This window comes from Hibiscus syriacus, unplaced genomic scaffold (genome assembly GCF_006381635.1).
Source record: "Hibiscus syriacus cultivar Baekdansim isolate YM2019G1 unplaced genomic scaffold, ASM638163v2 tig00117021_pilon, whole genome shotgun sequence".
Classification (NCBI taxonomy): Eukaryota; Viridiplantae; Streptophyta; class Magnoliopsida; order Malvales; family Malvaceae; genus Hibiscus; species Hibiscus syriacus.
In genome coordinates, this window is record NW_024063527.1 from 326,552 (window position 1) to 352,995 (window position 26,444).

General features: G+C 33.0%; 2 protein-coding genes and 2 pseudogenes across 3 annotated transcripts; 1 reads left to right on the plus strand and 3 right to left on the minus strand.

The window, feature by feature from the left end:
* Positions 1-1,947: 1,947 nt before the first annotated feature.
* On the minus strand, positions 1,948-6,143 carry LOC120195787 (annotated as a pseudogene).
* A 2,321-nt stretch (positions 6,144-8,464) lies between these two features.
* LOC120195786 (WRKY transcription factor 55-like) lies at positions 8,465-10,274 on the minus strand. Its single transcript, XM_039197708.1, has 3 exons — positions 9,871-10,274; positions 9,625-9,759; positions 8,465-8,972 (listed from the first exon to the last, which is right to left on the minus strand). The coding sequence occupies exons 1-3, from the start codon at positions 10,272-10,274 to the stop codon at positions 8,480-8,482; spliced, it is 1,032 nt and encodes a 343-aa protein (XP_039053639.1). The 3' UTR covers positions 8,465-8,479.
* Positions 10,275-21,033: 10,759 nt separating this feature from the next.
* On the plus strand, positions 21,034-21,624 carry LOC120195797. 2 transcript variants are annotated; one of them, XM_039197719.1, is made up of 2 exons: positions 21,034-21,266; positions 21,351-21,624. In XM_039197719.1, the coding sequence occupies exons 1-2, from the start codon at positions 21,068-21,070 to the stop codon at positions 21,581-21,583; spliced, it is 432 nt and encodes a 143-aa protein (XP_039053650.1). In that variant the 5' UTR covers positions 21,034-21,067; the 3' UTR covers positions 21,584-21,624. The 2 variants fall into 2 exon arrangements, with proteins under 2 accessions (XP_039053650.1, XP_039053649.1); XM_039197718.1 differs by having other exon boundaries at positions 21,034-21,269; positions 21,354-21,623.
* A 274-nt stretch (positions 21,625-21,898) lies between these two features.
* LOC120195900 lies at positions 21,899-23,783 on the minus strand (annotated as a pseudogene).
* Positions 23,784-26,444: the final 2,661 nt, after the last annotated feature.

The window sequence follows — 26,444 nt, forward strand, 5'->3', positions numbered from 1 at the left end:
GTTATTAGAATGCTTTCTTGGGTATTTCATCAACAAAAAGCCTTTGGAAGAAACATCATGGAACTTTTTCCTTGCCAATTTCAAGTTATTGATGCCTGCAGAATAAAATTTGCCTTAAGAACTAAGTTTCATTCAGATTATAAACGGTGAAACCATTACCATAAGAATTCAACAGTTTGAAGAATAGATTTAACACAGAAAACAAATACCTAAGCTATCGGATTCAACAAAATTTATATTAAGATTGAGAAGAAAACTACAACGTTTGAAGCTTAAACAAAACTTCAAACTCTTGACACTCCTCTTAACGTGTACGCCAAGATGTTTTTAATTTTACGACGTAAGAAATTCTTAGGATATGCCTTACAATTTATTTTCTAGTTGAGAGAAGAGGACAAGACTGAGAAAATCAGTAGTAATTAATTCATATAATTATTTTTTTAGACCAAATTATTATTAATGCATTTTTTTTTGTTATTAAATGGGCATATTTTTTAAGGGTAAACTATATCATTGACCACTCATCTATTTAGTCATTTTACTTTTACCACCAATCTTTTAATTTTATTATTAACTGCAAGTGGCTTGATTGACAACAATTAAATAGATAGGTGGTCTAATTGACAAAATTAAAAGATAGGTGGTAAAAGCAAAAAAAGGGTTAAATAATTGAGTGGTCAATGGTATAATTTACCCTTTTAAAATGGGGAAAATTTGAAAATCAGTAATATGGATATAAAAGTTGAGTAACCAAATTTTGGCATTTGTGAAATGCATCTCTAACATCCATAATTTTAATATTATTCTTCCAGTTTAAAGAATGGTATGTGAGCTTCATGTGGATATTATAAAATAGGCTTCTAAATCATTTGAATATTATTATCAGTGATAGATTAAGGAGGTGAGTAGGGGCTCTCCTAAAATCTTCAAATTTCTCTTATCTTTTAGATTTATTTTGTGTATTTTTTATTGATAATATGTTTCTACCGTCTAAAATTTATAAGTTTGCTCACCTCTAAACTTATATAAATTCACACCTAATACAAAATCACGCGTGAAAAAATTCAAGGAAATTTGGACCTAAAATAAAAAAAGACCAGAAATTAATGTGAGCAAATTTTTTTATATAAATTATTAGTGTTAAGAGGAAGAATTAACTTTTGTTACAAATACAAATTCAATAAGCAATGTGGTAAAAGAAAATTCAAGGACCAGTATGGAAAGTATGTTAAAATTAGAGGACTAAATAAAAGTATCCTTTTGAAAACCATAAATAATAGTAGTAGATTGTTTCCGATTGTCTGGATCACTGTAATATTACGCCTGCTTTAATTTCATTGCTAAATAATCTCAAGCAGATAGTGGGACTTTCTCCTATTGGATGACCTTTTCCCTTCTTTATTATGAACGGATTGTATTTGTAAAACTCGTTGATAACTGTCTTATTTGAAATTTACTTAATCTAATTTAGAAGATAATTATATCTTATATACATTTATCAAATATTTTTCACACTCCAACATTCATTAATACAATATTGATTACTTTAAGATGAAATACAATAATTTAGCGGGAAAAATAGAGCTTTTTTTTTTATTAACACGAGGTAATTGCAATAGTATATTAAAAAAAGTCAATTGACAAACAACGGACATACACACTGCACACGCAACTGTTCTAACCCGATACCTCAATGGAAAAAATCACTTCTTTTTATCATTTAGACAGATAAATTCATAAACTTTTGGATCGAAATAGATAATCTCGTACATTGAATTTGACCAGTGTCCTAAATTCCTCTTTGCAGACAAAGAAGACCAATTATTGATTTGCTGAACAACCATGGGTTATACAAAAACATAGGAGGAGATAAATGGCCACCATCCCATTGATTTCATGCTAAGTATCACAGTAGGCATAGTTGATCATGTAAAAACAAAAACAAAAGCTCTGTGATCAGTTGTGCCTAAACAGTAACAACTGATCAGGAGGAGATAAAATGCCACTATGCCATTGATTTGCTAAATCTCACAGCAAGTAGTGTTGTCGTATCCTGGCTCGATTTTCTTCCCACCACATTCTTGCCTCCATTTCTCCAAATCTTTCTCGGCTGCAATGAATCATTCATACATATCAAGAAACAAACTATGGTTTCTTATTACTACTAACACTTCCATTAAATATTAAGCTCCCTTCTATAATTTGTAGATGGAGCCATGGGGAAGCGGACAAACGTCCCGTGAATTCACAGCAGGACAACCAGGGTCATGGAGGTGAGGGGGCCAGTTTCCAACTTGTGCTAGCAATAATATGGCCTTGGTTTTTGGATCATCTGAAATACACTGGAACCAACCTAATCAATCCAATAGGACCATGGACTTGTCTGCTTCTGTCAGCATAGTCCCGTTACTTTACTAGGAACTATTTAACTCAAAAAAGGTAATTATGATATCAATCTATCCCGCCATACTTCATCTAAGAAAATAAAATACAAAACCCTCCACTCAGAATTTAATCATGGAGCAAAATGCACAATGGAAGTAAAGCAAGGTAGACTTGAGGTCTCATGCTTCAGTCAAATAAGCAAAGAGCTAGCTGAATCCTATGATAATACATTTTAGATTTAAGCTGTTTATCAAAAGTTTGCAAAGGGCAACGCTCATTTTATTTACAGATGACCAACTCAGAAAACATTACGGTCATTTTCTTTTGCAAGTAAGGATTTGACCTCAAATCTTGACTTTAACCATTAATAGAACCTATTCCAAATGGCTTAAAGCCAACTCTAGAGCAATGAAGGACAGAATGGGCGGTTGGTAATAATCAGCAAGAAAACATAGGACCAAAAGAAAAAAAATTTGACTTTTATTCCATTGATTCCCACATCTGGAATAAAGAATATGGCTTATCATAGAGTTTAATCTTATAAGACTACTTGAACAGTTTTCACCTTTATTCCATCTATTTTGTATACCAAACAAAATACATACCTGAAGCGGACACGTTTAAGCTCACGAGAGCCACCTGGAAGTGCTCTAATAGTGAGGTATACCCCTGGTTCATCCTGCTCAACCCATTCGGTTTCTATGTCACTGGCATTACTAATGGAGGGCTCTCCAGAATAATCTTCTCTTGATGAGCTACTCCTTACAGAGCCATCTACAGATGATGTCTGAGTCTTGGCTCCACTAATGCTGGAGAGTTTCGGTGTTGAAGCAAGTGCAGCTGAGTCATAATATTGACGGGATTGCACTGGGTGATGATCTAGGGAATCCAATGAAGAGTAGCCCATTCCTGTTGGTCGCACAAAGTTGCGCGGCTGTTCTTTGTTCATGGGTGGAGTCACAGGACTGTCCTTTACTGATTCAACTCTTGATCCCTGTAGAGAGTGGACAAAAACTAATTTTAATACGAGAAGACTTAAAAAGCTTATGGGCTGTTTAAAAACATACGAAAGACTTCCACCAACTGATGTTAAAGACAATAAATAAGTTGATGGAAGAAGCTAACTTCATCTTCAGATCTTGAGGGAGTTGAAAGTGGGGCTGCTTGATGGTTTAAGCGTTGAACATTGTACAACTCCATGGCCTTGTCGTAGTTCTCTGACCACCACCTTTGAGCTTGCCATTTTGACTGATTAAATTAACAAACGAATAGATTAGCACTCCAAGCAATCACAAGAAACTATAGAATGAAAAAGGAGCAAAAGCTGATAATTGCAGAGCTTGAAGTTTCAAAATCCTTGAAATGACAAGTGTGCCGAAAAGAGTAAACAATTGGCTCTTCAACTGATCTACAGAAGCTTAGTGCCTTGATAATTCCAGTTGAATCCATTAACAAAATAATCATGAACATCAGTTGATTTCAAAATGTTATCAAGAGGAACCAATTAATTAACTTGCAGAGTCATAGATGTTTAAGTTTCAAACTGATATATAAAAGCACAAATGCTCTTTGTGCAATACTGTCCAAATATATTTTTATACAGTAATTATCAAACTAAATATCCCATCAATTTACCAGCCAAATATGCATATAAAAGGTGGGTCTTCTCTTCAAAAAAAATCAAGGAACCATTGCAGAATTGGAATCATATGCTTTCATATATTGGTGGTAATGTCCTTCGGTCCAGTATAGCCAATATTTTCTAGTTGAAAAGGCAAGAGATTACATTATCTCAAAGTGCAATACGAGGTTAAAAATAAAAATAAAAAGTAGAGGAATGGAAAAATTAGTCTGACTTTTTCGCTTTCAGATTTCTAATAAGTATATAATCATCATTTCTACAAATTATGCAGGGTGATAAGTCAGGAAACAACCAGGAATTTGTAGTCATGTATGTTCAAAGTCTTCTGTCAATATTATAATGTGAACATAATGAGATAAAACTGAAAAATGAAAGAACTCAGATTCAAACCTTGGAGATAATTTTGAAAAAGAAAAATAGTTAAGTGACCAAAATTAAACCAATGGTGTTTTGGGGTGGGGTAGTCACAAACCTCAAAAAGTTAGTGCTTATGAACCATAAAACGGACATAAAGGATACCTATTCAAGGATGGGATGTAGATTGAGCTTATTTGTCCATGAGAAACCAATATATTGTCCTCACTATTGCATAACCACTAGCAATGCAAGAAAAGCTATAATGCCTAGTTGGTCAAGCCATAGAGAGAAACTCACATCTAGGGGCCAATTCAATGATGGGATATAGATTTTTCACTCACAAAGCCTCTCATGAAAATTGAGATAGAAAAACAAACATGAAGTGACAAAGGATAATGTCAAAATGTCTAGCTCCAATTACCACAATCAACATACTTACCACTTGCAATAAAAAACCAACGAACAGAAACCTCCAGTATCAACCAAAGAGCCAAGAATGGCAACCAAAGCACAAGGAGACAATTCCAAAGCAAAACAATATAAACACTTGAAAAGCAGATATTTGAAGCGTTTGAATCAAAGAGTAAATCACAAATATGGCTACCATTTCAAAACAAAAAATGTGATCACATCCAGACAAATCATAACCTTCACTATCATATATACCATTAGCAAAATAAAGTACCTGAATCGAATTAGTTTCAGGTCATTCCCTCCTTCAGACAATGAGAGGAAAGTGATTAAAACACCAGGCTCCACATGTACAACCCATTCTTTAGCTTCATCTTCCTCCATAAACACTACTGATTCTGTACGGCCACTAACTGATGTTGGGGTACCTTCTGCACTGGAAAGTCCCTTCAGTCTCGATTCCATCTCTTTGCCCCAATTTCGGGGAGTATATCTTCCAGTTCTTCGGTAAGGGCAATAGAAATGTTCTGAGTCAGAGGCAGCATCAGAGTCAGCATAGTTCCGGTTATGATTCGATGAACCAGAACACGGCTTGCAGTTCTTATAAGCTCTTGATGCTTTCAATGCAATGTCCTTGATCTGAAATTTATATAAAAGGAAATGCCCACTGTCACTAAAAGCCTTTTGTTATTGGAGAAAGAAAAGGTAGAAAACAAAAACAAATTCAGTGATTTTTCGCTTTTCCCCTTTTCTTCTGAAAACTAAAAAATTAGAAAGAAAAACAAACTCGATAAAGATTTAAAAAACAAACACGAGCATAACAATAAAGCCATAAAAAATGATTCACAACTTAATTTTGCAATTAAGAACAGCATCAAACCCATCAAAGTCGAATTATTCACAATCGCCCTTTTCCCGCGTTTTCTCGGGAAACAAACAGAAAAAGAATATAAGCAAATTAGTACATATATGTATATGCATATAGTGAGTAAAAAAAATACCTGAGAAGTGAGAGCTTTAACGGCTTGCCTAGTCCTAGGAGTTTCCAAAGTATCTTCATCCTGTTGACGACCAACAGATCCACCGTTGTTGTTTAGCTGCTTTGAACAAGTTACACACGTTAACATCTTTCCTTCTCTCAGTCTCCTAATCTCCTCTCCCCCAAATAACAAAAGCCTAGATCAAATTCGACAACCAAAATTACTAACAAATACAAAATGCATCTGTGAAGGAAAATAAAGCTTTTTATGGGGAATTTATGTAGTCAAGGGTTCCTTTAGAATCAAAAGGAATAGGTCGGCTGCTTGAATTATCATTGTGTGAATGGAAGAGTAAAAGGAAAGAGAATAATCAAGGGGAACCAGGCAGATTGACATATAATAATAATAATTATGAGAATTTTGGATATTAATTAACGAATCCAAAAACCAAAAAAGTGGCCGTTAAATGTCATGATTTTTTTGGTTGGAAATAGAAAAAAATTGATCTGTTTCCTCTGCTTCTGCCTTTGTTTTAGGGTAAACTACAAATTTACTCACTCAACTATCATTCTGGTTTTATTTTGCTAACTATTATTAAAAACTAACAAACTTTTTTTTATTTTTAACAATTATGATACTTGAAAATCACCATTAATTCTCTAATGGATGACCAAAATAAAAATGAAACCAAAAATGTAATGTTAGTGATTATTTTAAAAGAAATAATAGTTTGCTAACCAAAACATAACCCATATTTTAGTTTGATGACTAAATACGTTGTTTACCCTTTTATGAATAAGGCTATTGAGATTTGGGCTAATTTGTCGAGTTTTCTTTCTTTAACTTAAATTTAAATTATAACGAACCTTGAGGTCGTGGGATCGAGTCTTATGGAAGACATTTCATAATTTGGAGGTTTCCTACGGAAACTGCTCTCAACCTAGTATCGGGGGTAACCTACTATCTTACCTCTCCCTTATCCCATTACACATGGGAACAAGGGACAACCATTTTATTAATATTATTAGATTTCTTATTGGACTCAAATAATATTTCCCAAAATATGCTAATGTAAATACGAAGTTCCCAAAATTAGGCTCAAATTAACGTAATCTTGTATTATTTTACTTAACTGTGGATTGAGAAATATTTTTAAGATAATATACATATATAATTTTATTTAAAATAATATAAATAAAATTTTAGAATAAATAGAATTAATAAAATAATTAATTATCAAGAAAATTTTATATTACAATATATACACGTGTTCATTCTCATATAAGCATATATCCGCTATTGATTTTACTCGTATCATAAGTGAGACCTAAATCTAACTTGCTTATACCCAACGTTTGTACAAATAGTCGTTATATCTTATATTGTTTTTTAGAACATTTTAATTTCGAAGTTTAAATTTTTCATTAAAATAACTCATGATAGATAAAAACTGTTAGTTAACTAACGTTAAATCATATTACAGACGTAACATGTTCACGTATGTGATCAGTGGTTTGGGATACATGCTTCTCTGAGGTATGATCAGTGATGGTCCTTCCCACCGTTTCAAATTTTTAATTTTTTTCCTCCCATTTTTTTTTGCCAGGTTCTCTCCTCTTCATGGCATTTGTTCTTGATTTTAATAGAGGATCGATGAATTGATTTTTAAGAACTGAAGAGATTAGAACAAGGGTTGAACGAGATAAGGACATGTCGTCGGGTTCTTGGGTAGGTAAAGTATAAGATTTTCAGTTGAGGGGATGACGATCAACGTGTGGGAGGAGAGCGGCTGAAGGGTAGCTTAAGAAATTTTTTGATCTGGATTGACCCAATTTATTCTTAGTTTGAATTAGACCCGTTTAGCATAGGATTGGGCCCTGAGCTGAACCATATGAATTTGACGCTGACAAACTGGACTTACCCTCGAAAATTATTTTTAATTGTGACTTTGATTGGGTAGTTGTTAACCTGATTAACTTTAAATTTATTTAATGACGGGCTAATTTGAATAAGGTTATTTTTCTTCTACCGAGATGAATTCTGTTTGATTACTGATTATAATATTTTATTTTCTGTATGCAGTTTTATTAGAGGGGTTGCAAAGGTTGATTGTCTAATTATTCATAAATGGATTCTTTATTGGTTGTGAATGTTTTCTTTTGTGTGTGAATAGTACGCGGTGATTGTAGGGTAATATTTTTTTATTAATTAATTGACAACGCATATATACTTTGTTTGAACCCATGAATTTAAGGAGAATAAAATTAATTTTTTTTACGACCGAGACTATTTGATAGATTCGAAGATGTTATCTTTAAAATAATAAAATTTAGTAACACCGTATAATCATTCATAAAATGACTACGTAGGTAGAATTTTTTTTTATAAAACTATGTGATTATATTTAATTTTTAATTTGATTTGATTTAATTTTGAACCTAATCATGTGTCATTTGATGCATATGTGAGATGTAAAGAATCAAACTTTTGTGTTTTCATCTAGAAATGAAGGCAGGAGAAATGGAGTAAATGTTTGTTTTCATACCCAACAAAGTGTAATTGATGTTACTAAAACCAAACACAAATAAACACCAGAATCAGTATGTAACCTATGTCACTATTTGAGCTAAATTATTGTCTGATAAGACACAATGGAAGAAAAAGAATATAAGGAAAGAAAAGGCAGAAAATAAATGGCATTTAATCAATTTGCCTTGTCGCCTGCCTCCCATTTGTCCTCCATATGTGGAAAAATAAAATCCATGCTATTGCTGCTGCTGCTGCCTGAATTGAACATTGCATCAGCCATATCCGCCACTGCCGGAAACTCGACAACCTCCCTTCCATATCGGCTCCCCATGGAAGCTGCACCACCACCGGCTGCTGCTGATGCAACTGCATCGCCGCCACCTCTTCCACCTGGACTCGAACCCGAACCCAGACTAAACTCCATTGAGAGCCATGTTCCCAAAGGAGCTACTGATGAAGAAGAAGTCGGTGGAGGTAGGGTAGGCTGAGAAACCATAGCCATGGGATCTTGAATCAGCGGCGCAATGGAGGGGGCGGTGGAGGACATGTGACACGTGTGCTGACCAATGTAGGTTACTTCAAATGTGTGAAAATCATTGTCTAGACGCTGCACTTGCTTCTTTGCCGGGCAGTTATACAACTTTTGGTGTGTGCACCTGTAGTATGCCCTGAAAACCAACCCCTCATGTTTATCATTTTACCTACTTTTTCACCTTTTTTTTTTTAATTTTAATTTCAAATCTAGACATCATCAACTTGATTGTATGCATGCATCCGATGGGAGATGCAAGGATTTCTCAGGGTAGTACTTGCATACTTTAAAATTCAAATTTTTTTATATTAATTATTCATTTCATTTATAGTATATACCCTAAAATTTTATTTATATTCATCCTAAAATAATTTTTTATTAATTAATATATATACCCACCCTCAAAAATATTTTTAGATCATTCGTTACATACATAATACATGATCATCATCGCTCATTTAAAGGTGTGAACTATGAAACATCCGCCCACCACTTTATTATCTCTACATAGGTTAGTATATAAAATGGTGAATTCTTTTATCAAGATTCATATATAGAGCAGTCAACTATTTAATTTTATTTTCGTGGGAAAAGAAGTAAGCAGACAAATATTAAAAAATTTATGTAGGAGGAGACCGGGTCAAATTTTAAGCGACCTCTTGTGCCTGATAAAAGTTTTGAATCTTCAAGAAACTAATATGTTTAAACATGCATGCATATATATGCCATGATTTGAATTATAAATGCATAAATAATGAAGTTTTGAATGAATGAAATGATTGATTTACCTAGGGTACCTCGAACCCAGAATTTCTTTCTGTCCATATTTCCTCCAAGTGTAGTTGTCCTCCGGAGGAAGGTCGGTATTCCCCATCTGAGGAGCCGGCACTCTCATTCTACATTTCTCTTCATCATGCTTGCTGCTGCTGTATTACAAGTAATGAGCAAAATATCAATATGATACATGCATGTATGTACATATGTGTATATACATATATATATATATATATAATCTGGGAAATTAAGTTTCGAACCTTCTATGTGAACGTTGAGACGAGGACGAAGAACCTCCAGCGGAATCCGACACCTCCATGGCCTGGATTTCTGCCCCTATGCTAATGCTGGTTCTGCCAGATTGAATCATATCCATTGCCTGTGTAATGACGCCATAATTCAACAATTCCTGCAAACTGGGATCAGTCTGCTGCTGAGATGAACCCTGGTGAGGATGAGCATTGTTCAACATTTCTTTGGCACTGGCAAACGTGTTTATGATATCATCGCATGACTTTGAAAGTGTTTCGGGCTGGTTGGCTAAATCCCCGAGCCTTGCTTCAAGCTCTTTAGTCAATCTGCAGCCATGGAGGATTAGAGACAAGGCTTGTTGTACTGGATCCATGGGGTTCTTTTGCTTTGCTCTGGGATCGAAGTGGAACATAATTTAAGGGGAAGATTTAAGCTTGTGAAATGGGATTTAAATGTTGTCTGCTTTTTTGGTGTGTTTCTAAGCTGCTGCCGATGAGTGCTAATTTTTCAAAGTATTTAACGTTCCTTCTACACGGTATATTAAAAAGGGGAAAAAAGGAGTTTGAAAAACGACCGAGTCTAGCTCTGATTTGCCCCTTCAACCATCCTTGGCCCATTGGCAATGGGAGGGAGAGTCTTCACCTCCACCTTGCCTCGTTGAAACCACCTTTAAGACCTAGAAGAAGATCGACGAATTTTCTTTGGTTTGAAGCTTTGACCATTAATTGGGTCTTGAATGGGAAATTCGAGATATTTTCATCTTCTGGATTCCATGGACTTAAGACCGCTCCATTTTGTTACTAATTTCCTTCCTTTATTCTTTTTATACGGCAGAATATTTTTAATAATCATTTTTTATTAATTTAAGGTTATAACAGATAATAACTTCTTTTCTAAAATTCTTAATCATTTTACAATAAATACTCGAATACCCTACAATCTTCATTCGTACTCGAACACAAGATCTCTAATTTCAATAAAAAAAATTTAACTCTTAATTTTTATTAAAAAATTTCGGCTACTTTATTCTTATGAAAGTAATGACATCATCTAATTTGTCTTTTACTGTCACTTCATCAATAAAATAATAAAAATATAAAAAGAAAAACTATATATATTATCATTTGAATAAAGATAAATTATCTATTTTTAAAAGGTATAATGTTAAAGTTAACCTCTTAATATTTGTTCCAATGGTTATTCTGACTTTTTTTAGTTATTTTAGATTATAATATTTTAATTTTTATCAAAATGATCCATGTTAAATGAAAGTTATTTAATTCACTAACCAACGATGAATATAGGTCCAAGTCTAATTAGGTCATGACCAAAATGGGCAAATTATTTATGAGATCACCTATTTATTTTTTAGTTTTATTTTGATCACCCAACTAATATTTATTTTAAATCACACTTAATGTTACGTTTTGATTATGTTTTAGTCACTCGTATTTAAAAAAATTAACATTGATGTATCATTATAAGATAATGTCATGCCATGATTGAAAAATAATTAAAAAATATCATGTTAACATCATTGTTATTTATTTAATGATTAGTGATCAATATGTAACATCACAAACTACGGGTTAGTGACTAAATCGTAAATTTTCAGAATTTGGTGATAAAAGTAGAATAGTTAATTAGTTCAATGATTTATGTAGAGATATTTCCTGAAAGTTATTAGTAATTATCAAAGGAATTAAAGGGTAAAATGGTTATTTGACAAGAAAGATATTTCCCCCTTTTATAAGCATGAATCACGTTGAGGGGGGAGAGTTATCTGAAAACTCTCTTATTCTTCTTCTCCTCTCTTCTTCACGTGTGCCAAGCTAGAGCAAATGTGAGTTTTCTATTTAGTTGATTATTTGTTGATTTTATAGTTGGGTTTTGATCATTAGATGATAACTAAGCTTAAGGAAAGCTTAAGTTATCTTATAATCAAAAGATAAAGGAGTTAGGGAAGATTAAAGATTTTGAGTTCTTGAATGAAATCTTGGAATAGAGTTCATGTAACATCCCAAATCAGGGTCAGTGACTAAATTGTAAAATTTGAAAGTTTTATGCTCAATTTAGAAATAAATTAAAAGTCTTAGGAGTTAAGTAAAAAATTTTAATATTGGATTAAATAGCAAAGATGGATGAACTAAAGGGGCAAAATGGTCTTTTCATGGGCAAGATTTTTATCTTCCCTTTTTGAGTATTATAAAACGTGGGAAATATGAGAGAGTTCCAAACTTCTCTTCTTCATTCTCTTCTTTTCCACCGTGAAGCCATAAGCAAAGGTAAGATCTCTTGTTAGTTGATATTTAGTTGAATTTAGGATTTGGTTATGATTATTGGATGCTAATTAAGCTTAAGGAAAGCTTAAATCATCTTAAAAACAAAGGATGGTGGAATTAGGAGAGATTAAAGATTAAGAGTTTTTGAATGAAATTTTGGAATATAGTTCATTACTCAAATTGGAAGTTGAATTTGACTTGTCATCTATGAGAATAAGAAGCTAGAAGTGTTAGAATTAAGTTTAGGTAACATGGAAAAATTGGTATGATTCTTGAATGCTATGTGGAGGAGTGGATTTTTAAGTTAAAGAGATATTGAATGAAAATTTATTAGTTTAAGTATGTATATTTGAGTTAAGAATATTAAAGGAAGTGAAATAGGAAGTGTGGAACTTAAAATGAAGTGATTTTCGAGCTCAAAATGTGATTTATGGGCTAGGAGAATCGGTACCCATTCAAGGGGAACCGATACCCCCTCTAACGAACCATAATTTACAGAATATCGTGGGGGAACCGAAACCCCCACAGGAGGGAACCGATTCCCCCTAAAGGAAAGTTGTGAATATTGGTTTAATAGGTTCGTGTAAGTTGCTAGTATCCAATTACAAGGTGTAGGTATCTAATAATTGCCTTAAAATGTACATTTATGTAGATTCTAAGCGTAAAGCAATTCCGAAATATTTGGCAAGTAAGATTGATCAAGGAAAAGATAAGAGATCGATATTGACTAGTGAGGCCAGGTGAGTGCATATTATTATAATATACGTATTGAATATGGAAATTGGACTTGCGACAAGTCTGTTTCCAATATGATTGTATGAGTAGAAGTATGATTATGTTTGATATTGTGTGAATATGTTTTGTTCGTATTATATGTTATGTGGTATGAATTTATATGATATAAGTTATATGACAATGATTTATGTATTATAGGAAAATTGTTATATGAACATGTGATATAAGTTATAGGATCACAAATTATGTAAGGTAACCACGACTTATGTGTTAACAAGAGAAAGTGACATAAAATATGGAACAAGATATAAATTACCTGATTTAGATATAAGGGAATTGGTGGAATCAACTTAAGGGATTAAATAAAATGTGAGATAAGTTAAATAACATTGACCTATAGAACAATATGAGATTAATAGATATAGATATATATATATTAGAAGATATTGATAGAACTGGTTATAGGGATATGTAAGACCAATTATATGGTAAAGATCTATGAAGCTATAGGAAGATGTTATAGGAGCTTTTGATGATAATTTATTAGAAGACTTGCATATGCGATAAGTATGTGAAACTGAATTAGGTAAACATGTGTAAAGGTTATATAAATAATAGAAATATAAACGAGACAAGTAAGTAATGATATGATCAATTATGGGAAATTGTGCATTAGAGTTATAAGATTTATGGAGAATGGAGGAAAACTAGATAAGACTGAACTATAAAAGGAACTGAGAATAATATATCACTTAGGAGATTTGGATATAAAGTGATGATATGCACATAGAATATAAAATGCATGTTTATAAATATGACCATGAATGATGTGAATAGGAATAATTTAAGTACTATATAACTATGAGTATTTGAGTATGTATCTAGGTGATATGATGTATGAGGTCGTATGAAATATTATAAGACTCTGTGATTATATGAGAAACCAAATAGGTACAGGTGAATTATATGGAAATGAACTACGTGAATGGGTGTGATCTTATGAAAATTTATGACGAGCCATGTGAATGAACTATAAGATTATGTGTATATGTAATTATGAAAAGTCATAATAATAGAATGTAAGCAAGGTGTCAAGAAATGTAAAATGACACGAAAAGTTATATAAGCTACGTGATATGTGAAAGTGAACTATGTGTTATGTGAAATGATAAGTATAAAAGAAAATGCACATGTTATGTGTCTTGAGAGCTAGGGGTATAGTTGGCATGCTAAGAGTCGAGGGTCTACGCGGTCTTTCGGGATATAAATATAATCTTTGGAACATGTGTGAAGTCTTGTGAGACACATACTTGATCCCTAGTATATGTATATGATTCTTAAGGAATGATATGTGGTCCTTATGGACATTATTATATGGCACTACGGTGCAATTCTACGCAGCACTCCGGTACAATTCTACGTGGCACTTCGGTGTAATTATACGAGTTGTGGTGACAGCATTAATGCACAACCTCTATAGACTCACATATCTATGGTTCTCACATGTGTACATGGGCTAATAAATGAAATAATATAAAATAACCTTGCATGATAGTATGTGATTGGTTTGTAATCTTTATGGTGTGAAGTGATATATGTGATATGATGATGTGTATATAGCTTGGTTAAGAGGAATTGATGCAATAACATATGACAAAAAGATAAAGAACAAAAATAAGACTAATAAAGAGATAATAATAAATACCTTACATATGATTTACATATTTTGTGCTATGAAATCTGTTATAAGAATATGTGAATGATGTGTGTGTACAAGTGGATAGTGGTTGCATGACAGAATGTATGATTTTGTATGATATAATAAGTATAGATTATGAATGCATTAGTAGTGGTTATATGTTTTTATGACTCACTAAGTCATCGACTTAGCGTGTGAGTGTTTCACACGTAGGTTTCGGAAAGCTAGAAGAAAAGTGAAGAGGAGTAAGACCGGTCAGTTATTTCTTACCGAAGATCAGATAAGAAAAGATGTGTTGAATTAGATGTATTATGTATATTGAATATAGTTGGCATGTACTAATTGATTGAGTTAAACAAATAACTGTGACTTTAATGAAAGTTTTAAATTTTCTCGAGTTTTTGTCATGAGTCAAAGTTTGAAAAGTCAATGTGACACCTCGGACTCGTATCCGGGTCGGGTACGGGTTGGGGGTGTTATAGTTCATAATTAGAAGTGGAAGTCAAATTTGACTTGTCATAAGTGGAATTAAGAGATATGAAGTGATATAATTGAAATTAGAACATATTGAAAATTGGGGGTATGATTCTTGATTCTATACGGAGAAAGGAATTGTGAGGTTAAAGATGGTTTATATGGATATTATGTAATGGCAATTTGGTTTAATGACATGATAGGGGTTTAAAATAGAAGAATTGAGTGAAGAGTTGATGATTTTCGGGTTGAAATAGTGAATTTTCGTGCATGAATAGTGATTTCTGGGCAAAAATTTACAGATTATGCAGAGGGTATAAATACCCTATGGGGGATATCAATACCCCCTAAAGGAAAATGAAATTTTGATTCATTAAATTAGTTTAAGTTATTAACATCAAGTTATAAGGTTTGGGCTTCTGATAATCGTCTCGAAAATTATGTTTATGTAGATATTGAGCCTAAACAAGTTCCGGAACAATCAAAGAATTAGGATCGAATCAAAGCAAGGCTAAGGTGAGTGCAATTTAATTTGTGCTTATGTTATAGAACGAACATTAGCTTGCGATGAGCCAGTTAAGGAGTTACTATGGTAAGAAGTAACTCTTAAAATGTTATTGTATGTGACATGAGTTACATGATTATATGTATATGTGATATGTTTAACATGTTGCTATATGTGTTGTGTGATATATATATGTGCTTACATAAGAACAAGAGAAATAAAATAAGTTATGTGATAAGGATATAGAGAATGAAATGAATGACATGAAATGCGTGTATACTTGATTATATTAGTGGATATGTTATTGTAAGTGTTAAGTGGCTTATGTAAATAAATGAAAAGGTGAGATAAAATAAGTAATATTTACTTATAAGGTAAAAGGAGATTATATGAACATATATTATTGATAGGGCACATAAGACTATATGTCTATCCTTTAATGTAATAAAGCGAAATAAGTCAAATGATATTGAAGTATGTGAATATAGTATATGTGATAAGTGATGTATGTGAAGCATATTATAATAAGAGATGACAATGATTTACATGTCATATGAACACAAGAGAAGTGTTATATTCTAAGTGACATATGATTATGAAATCATATGAAAAGTGAAATGTGCATGTGAATAAGTGAAATGATATAAATGATATTGCCCATGTTATGTGATATGAGAGCTAGTGGTATAGTTGGCATGCCAAGAGTCGAGGGTTTACCTATGTTCTATGGAACATATGGACATAATTACCTATGTCTTTCGGGATATATGGACAGTATACCTATGTTCTAAGGAACATATGGACAGTTTACCTAGGTTCTTTGGGACCTATGGAAAATTGCCGAGGTTCTTTATGACCTCTGGATAGGTCATTCGGGACATTTATACGAGTTGTGGTATCGGTTCCCTTTTAGCAATCTGAAAATTTTTACCATTCGGGTATTGTTCACGGTATTGTTCATTATTGTTAACAGTATTGTTCATTATTGTTAACAGTACTGTTCATTATTTGTTCACAGTACTGTTCATAAAACGTATATTTTCTTAAATTAGTTATAACGAATACAATTCAATAATATATGATCATATTTTCTTATCAAATGTTATGTTATTTTGCAAGAATAAAGGTTTTGAAATGTCAATGTGACATATCGGACTCGTATTCGGGTCAGATATGGGTTGGGGTGTTACACAATATATATATATATACACACGAAATGTTTTTAGATAATATTTTTATTATATTTATATTGACTCAATCTATAAAATTTTTCTGGATTTGTCATTGGCACTAACGATTAATAAATATTACTAATGTGTACTAAATTGCTAATATCATATGTCATGTCACTCGAAGTGATGACATAACACATATCACATCACTTAATATAATAATATAATATATATATCACATCATCTAGGATAATGACATAATATATGTCATATCACCTAATGGGAAGATATAACTATATTATGTCACTAAGATGATGACATGACACATTCCACACCACTTAAAGTAATGACAAAACTTGTGACACGTAATCAATTAAGTACACGCATAAATACCACAGATGGAAATGTTTCAAAAAAAAGAACTAAAATAATAACTCGAGTAAATATTAGAGAGTAATTTTAACAATTATATATATTTTTTAAAATTTTAATGACGTGATAAAAGTGCAAAATAATTTACGTCAACGTAAAACTATGATTATTATTATTATTATTATTATTCCATCGTATCTAGGCTTAGCTTAACAAACAAATAAAATTCTGAATCTCAAAGGAATACAATAAAAATTTAAGAATTAGGATAATTAAACTGAGGTAAAAAGTCATCCTATATTTTAAAAAATGAATAGGTTTTTTACTTTTACCGTTTGTGGCGTAAGAGGGTCGAACCCTTTTCGCACGTCAAGGATCTTGACCCATTTGGTCCACAGGATCGCTGAAAACACAAATCATTGGTGGTAAATGCTAGTGGTGACAACATGCCAATTTTATAAGCTACAAATCTACAACTATAATAAAAGAGTTGCATTAACACTCAAGTTGAATAATTCAAATGACATTTTTTAAAAGGGTAATTATAAGAAATTTTAAAAATATAAAATTTCTTAATTTTAAAAAACTAATATTTCGTATATTAAAAAATATTATATAATCTTTTATATTTATTTAATTTTTTTTACAAATTATAATTTTCAAAAATTTTGTAAATTTTCAATTATATAAAAAATATAAAATTTTCAGAAAAGACTATACTTTTTTTCTAGAATTTATTATTTCATGGAATTTTAAATAATTTTTATAAATGATAAAATTTATATTTTTAGGTTTTTTATTTTTGAAATAATAAAATTAGTATTTTTTTTAATTTATATAGTTTTTTTATATTTTAAAAATAAGTTACGTGAAACATGAATTATAACAATGATAATTAGTCTAGAACGTACATTTAGACATTTGAGAAGAATTTGGCATACCAAGTAATTTATGTAACATTTTTATGCAACTAAAATGTGCCAAAACATTTAAACATAATAAACTATGTCTATTAATTTTAACCTATCCTCACAAGTTTGTATGCTTGAAATCTATATTGCAATCTAGATGACATGAAAAATGCATCAACGTAATAGGATTAGACATTCTCAAGTACATGTGCAAACATAACATAGTATTACACATAACACAACAAAGTTCACTATTCAAGCATGATACCCTTACACGAACCAAGCAAGCTCAATGATTAAGGGATTGTTGTTATCTCTTGAGGTCTCAGATTCAAGCAAAACGTCTACAAGATTGTACAAGTGTTTATCGTCAATTAATTGAGAGTATTTCGAACATATATTATCTTATATTCACCCTAGACAGACTAATAGAAAAACATGATGTTCCTAAGCACCGATCATATATTATTTGAGGGAAATGTTAATAGATTATGAACGCATGATACACGTTGATAACCAAAAGGTTGAAGCGATTGATATGTGTTGTGTTGAATTGAGAGACTGGGTCAAGACCAAATATTGTGAGCATAATTCCATGCACATTTTCTTAGTTGTTTCCTTCCCATTCATGAAAAGAAGGGGTTTTTACTTTTACTGCTTTGGGTTTGGGCTTTAAACAAAAAGGAAAAGAAGCCACGAGTAAGAGCAGCTAAAGCGAGTCAATGTTGATCTGGGTTTGAATCCTTCCCATATTTTAGGATCGGATTCTCACCTATATATTTATGTGGATGTAATGATTGTAATGTACATATTGCAAGTGGTTGATATATTCTTCTAAAGTGAATGATCTTTTTAGGGTAAGAATTGAACCCTGATCATTAGTTGTGATAGAAAAAGACCTTTCATTCCATTTATATCATGTTTTTTTTCCTTCAACTATCTCAAGTCTCAAAAGGGTTATTACTGTTTTGACCAAGTAAAAGCCATTTTTGGCTATCTGTGATCTCAGTTTGGGATGGTAATTTTTTTCAAATCCGACTGATTTTGACCTGTTTCGATCCAGTTGGATTGATTTTTTTATATAAAAAATTAAATTCGAGTTGGGTCAGGTCGAGTTCAAATTTAGGGTGAAAACAATCTAATATGACCCAATATAATATTATAAATATTTTGTATATATTTAAAGATAATTGTAATAATATCTCTTTTTATTTTATTTTTCAATTAGGTCAACAATACTTGCGAGTTTTCGAGTCGAGTTGAGCTCGACTCAACTCGTTTACAGCCATACTCGAGTGACGTGACCAAACAAATTTTCATTTAGGGTAATTTAAAAAAATGGTTATTATATTATTTCAAAATAATTTTTTTGGATGTTAAAATTTTAAATTATAAAACGAGTTTTACATTTAAGGTTTTATTAGAAAATAAGTAGCAAACCATTAACTTTTAGTAATTGTTATTAAATGAGTAGTATTTTGTTTGTCTCCTCAACTGTGTATAGTGATTAACCTAGTTTAGGCCAAAATCTTAAACTCAACAATATATATATATATATATAATAGTAAGTGTAAAATAGTTTAAATATAATTTTGATAAAACTATCACAACTAACCTGTCTAGTTGAATGGTAAGACGCTTGGACTCTTTTCAAAAGGGTTAGACTTTGATTCCTTTTTGTAAAAAAAAAATCTCATTAACTTTATTTTCATAAAATAATGACATGTATCATCATTTTATTGGTCGAATAAAATTATTAATAAATTTTAAATCATCGATGACGAGGAAAACATAATGTATAGATAAAACAATAATAAATATTATGTCAATACCATCATTGATTTTTTAAATGCATAGACCAAAGCAGTTATGTTAATATTATTATTAATTTTTTAATTATAGAATCAACATAAAAACATATCGTTAAGTATGACTTTCAAGAAATAATCAAAATATAAATATTAAAAAATAAGTAAACAAATAAATGATTTATTCTTTAATTTATTTATCCGAGTTCACGTACTCTAAAATAGAATTGAAAAGTTAATATACAAATAAACGATGATTGAAATTAATATGACAATAACTCTAGTCATCACTGCACAGTTGGAACCCAAACCACATATTCCAAAATTAATTGTAGTTTTGATTTCATCCTTCCAAAATAAAGAATAATAGTGTCTCATTAGAATAGAGACCACGTTTTTCATAAATGATCTATTATGATGCATCAATCAACATGAACAGTCGTCGGTAATGATAGCATGAACTACAGTGCGATGGCAAAATTGGATTAAGTAAGATGTTGAAAAAAATGGATAGTATAAGATGACCATAAAATTATTTCATGAGATTGAATAATTGCTACAATAATATCAAAAGTCTCGAATGATTTGAAGTCTTTTTTATTAGGAGTCGTGTTTGTGTCTTTTATTTTCCCAAGTTTCAACAATGAGTTGATACAGAAGATGTGTTTGTGCATCAGTCAGCTTTCAGACGTGACATCTTTCAAGTGACACTAACAATCGTCCTATTTCATCGAACAATTTTGCGGGAGTATTATCTGAGAAATTTCACCCCCAAGTTTTTATCTCTTACGCCCATCGTGGTGTATAAAAATAAATATTTATTTTATCTTATTAAATTTGTTCTTTTTGAATTTTAAAATTATTTCATTTAAAATATCTTGTTAAAAAAGTTAACAACTAATAAGATTTATATATTTTTTTATCTTTATTCTTTACGTATATCAAAATAAATATATTGAATTTATCCATTATTTTTTAAAGATAATTTAATTCATCGTCTTATTTTATATAATTTGATATATGACTAAATAAGTTTGTTAAAACTGTATGTTTGAGGAGAATAGTTATGATTCCGTCTTCCTTGACGCATAGAAAAGAAAGAGAAGGCTTCATTATTTGCATGGGTTTGGGCTTTGCAATTAGTTGGGTTAAGATATGAGCGTATTTCATGAGCCTTGTTTAGTTTAGTTAAAGATGAGCCTCACAAAATCATCTGTTTTAAGCCACTGAAACACGGGTGAAAAGTAATGGCTTTGGCACACACCCTCGTCTACGGCTGCAACCATCACTTGGTTAAAATCAAGTTATGCTCAGATTCAACTCAGACACCTAAACCCATTGATTTCTCTGGTGGATCCCAACCAAAGAAGCGTTGCTTGAGGTGCAAAACCCTGTTCTCCGATGCTGATAATTCTCCTACTGCTTGCTCCTTCCACGGCCATGCCAACGGTATCTTCTTTCTTACTCTCTATCTATCCAAAGTTCCAAACCCAATACAAAGATTTTGGTATAAGCTGATTTGGTTGTTTGCAGGGGAGAAAGGATTGTTTGCACTGGCACCACCACACCAGGGGATTGATGGGGACTGGAGCGATGCCTCTGGGGTCATAGTGTACAAATGGAATGAAGAAAACAATAGGCCAAACACTGGGCGTCTCAATTGGAAGAAGAGATGGAGTTGCTGTCAAGAGTATGATGAAAATGCTCCTCCTTGTTCCCGTGGATGCCATGTCTCCTACGACGATGGCTTCACTTTGTATTAGATTTTACAAACTCTTACCTATATATTTAGGATGATAGAACAAACCAAAAGATCTTAATATTAAAGAAATAATTGTTATTCTTAGAGATTCCGAGTTGATACAACAGTTGAGTTTAACGTGTGTTAGTGTTATCCTTTAAGGGGAAGGAGTTGAGTAATTGATCCACCAAAGTTTAAAATAAATATCATTGCTAATTGCTATACATATATTTTAGTATACAATTAATAAGTGCGAAGCTTAAATCCCAACAATTACACCTGTTTTCTTCATCTCCATATTACTAAAAAAATACAAAATTTTCATAACAAAAGTAGACTATCCAGAGAAGAATCTGGTGAAGAAATTTCCAGACTTGGAGTTCTCCAAGCATGCAACATGAGCATAGCTTCCGAGCTTATCAACTTGCCTTGCCTCACCTCTTGTATCTTTCTTGCACACCTTGCATGTTTTGTCCACCCATCCTTCTTCCACATATTCTCCATCCACTGCTCTCGGTTCCAGTCCGTTCATTTATATATTCGACAAAATACAAAACATTATTTAATTAAAAAAACCCAAAATTATATCTAAACCCCCCAAAATACTCATGCATACCTTCAACATAGGATTTGAAGAAATCCTTGTATGTCCCTCCAATTTTCCTTCTCAGAGCACCATACTGCATGCATCAAACAACACTTGTTTAGACTTCCAAATTTTGGTTTAATTTAATTTTGCTCATCCTAAAATTATGATGACACGTAAGTGTCGTCATTAAATTTTTTTAATGAGGGACTAAAATGAAAACAAAACGTAATATCATGTATAATTTTAAAAAAAGATAGTTGGATGACTAAAACATAACAACATGTAAATTTTTTAACGATAGGTGATAAAAATGAAATCAAAACGTAATGTTAGATATGATTTAAAAAAATAGTTAGATGATCAAAACAAAACTACAAGAATAAGTGAATGACTAAATACATAGTTTACCTAATGAGTTGAAATTAGAAAGAAAGTGTCACCTGTGCCCTTGACATTCTGCCACCTAACCTGGTGGCATCTCTAGCCTCATCCAAGAGCTTGGCATTAGGGATGGCAAACGGGCAGGTCGAGTGTGGATACCCCCTCTCTTATTCCCATACCCACCTAATATTTTTCAATCTACCACCCATCCACCACTCATGATGGGTACAAATTTTCAAATCCACACCCCTCCACGAGGGTACATTTTTAAATCTATCCCCACACCCACTACTCACTAGCGACATATATACTCATCTAGACTCGCCTGACAACAAACTAATGGGATGTTAGAGTTGGTTCCCAGACAGTTCGTGATGGGGTAGCAACGCATGCTTCAATTGGTCAGAGGAGTGGCTCTACGAATGTTATGGAGACAGATTGTTGGGAGCATGTAGTCGCAGAGCTGGATTGTTGAGTTGCTTTCGATATTAATACTCATAGTGCACCTAATATGGGTTTTGAGGGACTAAAAAATATAGAAACTGCTGCTTTTGATGTTAATGCATATAGTACGGCTAATTTATGTTTGGATGGGCAGCATGGGCTAAAGAACATGGAAAATGACGTGGTTAGTGAGATTATGGATTTAATCAAAGAGCCGAATATTTCCCTAATTGAAGATCAGATTAAAGACTAAATATCCTTAATATTTGGTTAAATTATATGTCATATATTATACAATATTAAAATTTATAAATTAGTCTCTAAAATTACACCTAAATTTATAATGGTCCAAAATCTAATAGATATTTAGCTGGGTGGGCGGATGTGGGGCGGACGGATGCGGGGCGGATAATGTCTCAAACCCATTACCCTCCCACCGCCCACGACGGGTACCACTTTATAAATCCACACCCGCCCACTACCCGCTAAAATTATACCCATTCCCGTGGAGCGAATACAGTACGGAATCCATGAAACTGTACCCGTTTGCCATACCTACTTGGCATCCTTTGCTGACCTAACTTTAGAGAAATCCAGAGCCTCAATCACACTGCTAAACAAAGATTGTTTGCTCTTCTTCTTTGTCCCTTCTCCCTCAGCCTTCTCCTCTTGTTGTTTAGCTGAAACTCTAAACAATGTTGGGGAACTCTTGCCTCTTAACCTTTGGCTGAGAATATGTTGCTCAGGTATAATGCTTTGAGAAGGTGACAACGGAAGAGCCCTTGGTCCCATGCTTGCTTTGGTTTTGGCAATGGCGTCCTCCACGAGGTTAACCAAGCTAGCTTTTTATATATATATAGAATCATAGTCACCTGGTGAATTTGGTGGCTACAAGTCCAATACGTGGCCCTTTCACAAGCATACATTAACAAAGCAGAAATGTCATAATAAAAATTTCATGGCCAACAACAGGCATAGATTGTAGATTAATCAGACACCACTTTGTGGTAGAGGGTAATTGCATTGTGCTTGGAGTGTAGCATACAAGGCTACAAAAACTACTTACATCATAGGCTTACACCACATAAACCATGCCCACCTCTAGTAATGATACGGGTGGAACCTTGAGTGCCACGTCTGTTCCACGGCAGTTCCTTCTCAAGAAATTGTGCCCGAAATTGATGGCCAGTCTCTTCAAAACCGATGATCCTTGCTTTGCTCGAACATGTGAATAGCCTAGTATGAATGCAGTCCCGGCTTCTTGGGCTGCTATCAGATCTTGTATCTCTTCTCTAAACTGCAACTCCGTGTTGGTCCGGACACTGGATTCGGAGTGGTCGTTGATGGCAAATCTAACTCTTCTTTCAACAGCACGCACAGGCTCCATTTCAATGACATCCGTGACACTCTCTACGGTCGAGAATCCAACAGATACACTTGCTGGTTGCATGCTTTTCTCAATCTCGTAAGCTGGTGTGCCAGAGAATGCAATCGTCCCTATCACGGTTAATCTACATTCACTTGTTGATTCATTTGAGCGGATGACAACATCAGCCTTGGCGGCACGGGGACTGTCCTGGCTTAGATATCAATCATACTGAATGAAATCAGCCAGTTTGGAAATTAGTTATGATTCAAAAGAATCAACATCCTGATGCATCTATCACGGTTAATCTACATTCGCTTGTTGATTCTTTGAGCGGATGACAACATCAGCCTTGGCGGCACGGGGACTGTTCTGGCTTAGATATCAATCATACTGAATGAAATCAGCCAGGTTGGAAATTAGTTCTGATTCGAAAGAATCGACATCCTGATGCATGTCTCGGTAACCATAACTAACAATGCACCTATAACAGCTATGAGCAGAAGGACCTACACGACCCACAAAATAACGCTCAGCTGGGGGTACAAAAGGGACAGGTACTGATTTTACACACACAGAGACAAGAACGCAATGGAAGGCAGGAAGGTTTGTGACAAAACGAGAGAAGTTGGCCGGGATTCGAGGTTCGAAAAAACTAAGCCGATACCAGGTACTTGAGCAATTCCTAAGCTTGGACCTAATTCTAGTAGCCATTCTAGTGATACCTTACTGCACTAAGTTAATTAAAGATTGCCGGTAATTTCCGAGTTAATTAAGCGAGGAGTTCACGTTTCGGATCATTTGTGTTGTCCTTTCTGCACTAAGTTTCCAGAATCTATTAATCATTTACTGCTGAATTGCGAGTTCGTATGGCAGATTTGGCAATGCTGGTGCTTTGTGTGGAACAGTAGTATGATGTTTCCTTCGAATGTTAAAGATTTGCTGCAGGTATGGTATTCTCAGAACTTCAAAAAGAAATTTCGGGCTTTATGGATCATCGGTTTTTTCGGTATTATCTGGAATATATGGTTGTGGTGAAATAAGAACAGATTTCAAGGCAAGTCGTTTTCGGTCGATCAGATTTTTCATTCCGCTATGGTTCTGATAGGTTTGTGGGCTAATTCACTTTGGCCATCGCTAATTCCCAGTATTCAAGATTTCGTACGTACTCCAGATTCTTTATTGATTGGAAATTGATGATAGTGTATTTGATTATTCTGTAAAGTTTCTCCTTATTATGTCGGAAGTTGGGTTTCAGCTGCTCTTTAAGGATGTTCGATTCCTATAATTCCAAGATTTTTTGTTCTTGTCTAGTTCTTCTGATGCAATCAAAGTCTAGCATTTACGGTTCACTATTTTGAGTTGTCATTGATTGAGCTTTTGAAGGTTCTGGGAAATTGTAATGTTGTTGTTCGTACCAGTTGTCTGCGAGGAGTTTAATAGTTTTTGCATATGAATTTTCTGGTTGCTAGAGTTTTGCTAGGCCATTTTTATCCTTTTAGTTCTCAAAGCGTTGCAATTTATATTCAGTAGAGGTGAAGGGCAAAGGTGTTTTATATATGGGTTCTAAGTTCAAGGTTGGAGCACGTGTTTAGTGGTTGTGGCAAATGCAGCTTCCTGCTGTCCATGATTCTGTTTCGAGCCTAAGGTGTCTTTTGCTCGAAGATTGATGTCCTTGGTTTAGATCGATGCTTAGTGTCTGGTTAAATTGAATGGTCTATATCTTTGTTTCTCCATGTCTGGAGTTAGGGATGGTGGTTGTTTTGTATGATCAACTTTATTAAAGATGTTCTTTGATTTTATCTACCTTAAGGATTACTCTTTTTCCTCCATATAGGTTTAAGGAGGGTTTTTAATGAGGTCCTTGAGGTAGTGTACTTTGTAACATTTCAATACAAAATACCTTATTTCAAAAAAAATTAGATCATATTTAAATTATAGATAAACTACATGCATAATCACTTTATTATAGAAGGATTTTAATTTAATCAATTAAACTACTTAATTATTTAAATATTACTAATCAAATCATTTGTCATTAACAGCGTCCTCTATAGGCGATAAAAAAAATAAAGAGAAGACAGTGAAGACAGAGAAAGCGAC

Bases quoted from the DNA above. Each gene is read 5' to 3' on its own strand.
- LOC120195786 (XM_039197708.1), bottom strand. From the start codon at position 10,274: ATGTTCCACTTCGATCCCAGAGCAAAGCAAAAGAACCCCATGGATCCA. The intron at 9,760-9,870 runs GTTCGAAACTTA...GTAATACAGCAG, and splicing joins TCTCAACGTTCACATAGAAG to CAGCAAGCATGATGAAGAGA. The intron at 8,973-9,624 runs GTAAATCAATCA...GTTGGTTTTCAG, and splicing joins CTGGGTTCGAGGTACCCTAG to GGCATACTACAGGTGCACAC.
- LOC120195797 (XM_039197719.1), top strand. From the start codon at position 21,068: ATGGCTTTGGCACACACCCTCGTCTACGGCTGCAACCATCACTTGGTT. The intron at 21,267-21,350 runs ACGGTATCTTCT...TTTGGTTGTTTG, and splicing joins CTCCTTCCACGGCCATGCCA to CAGGGGAGAAAGGATTGTTT.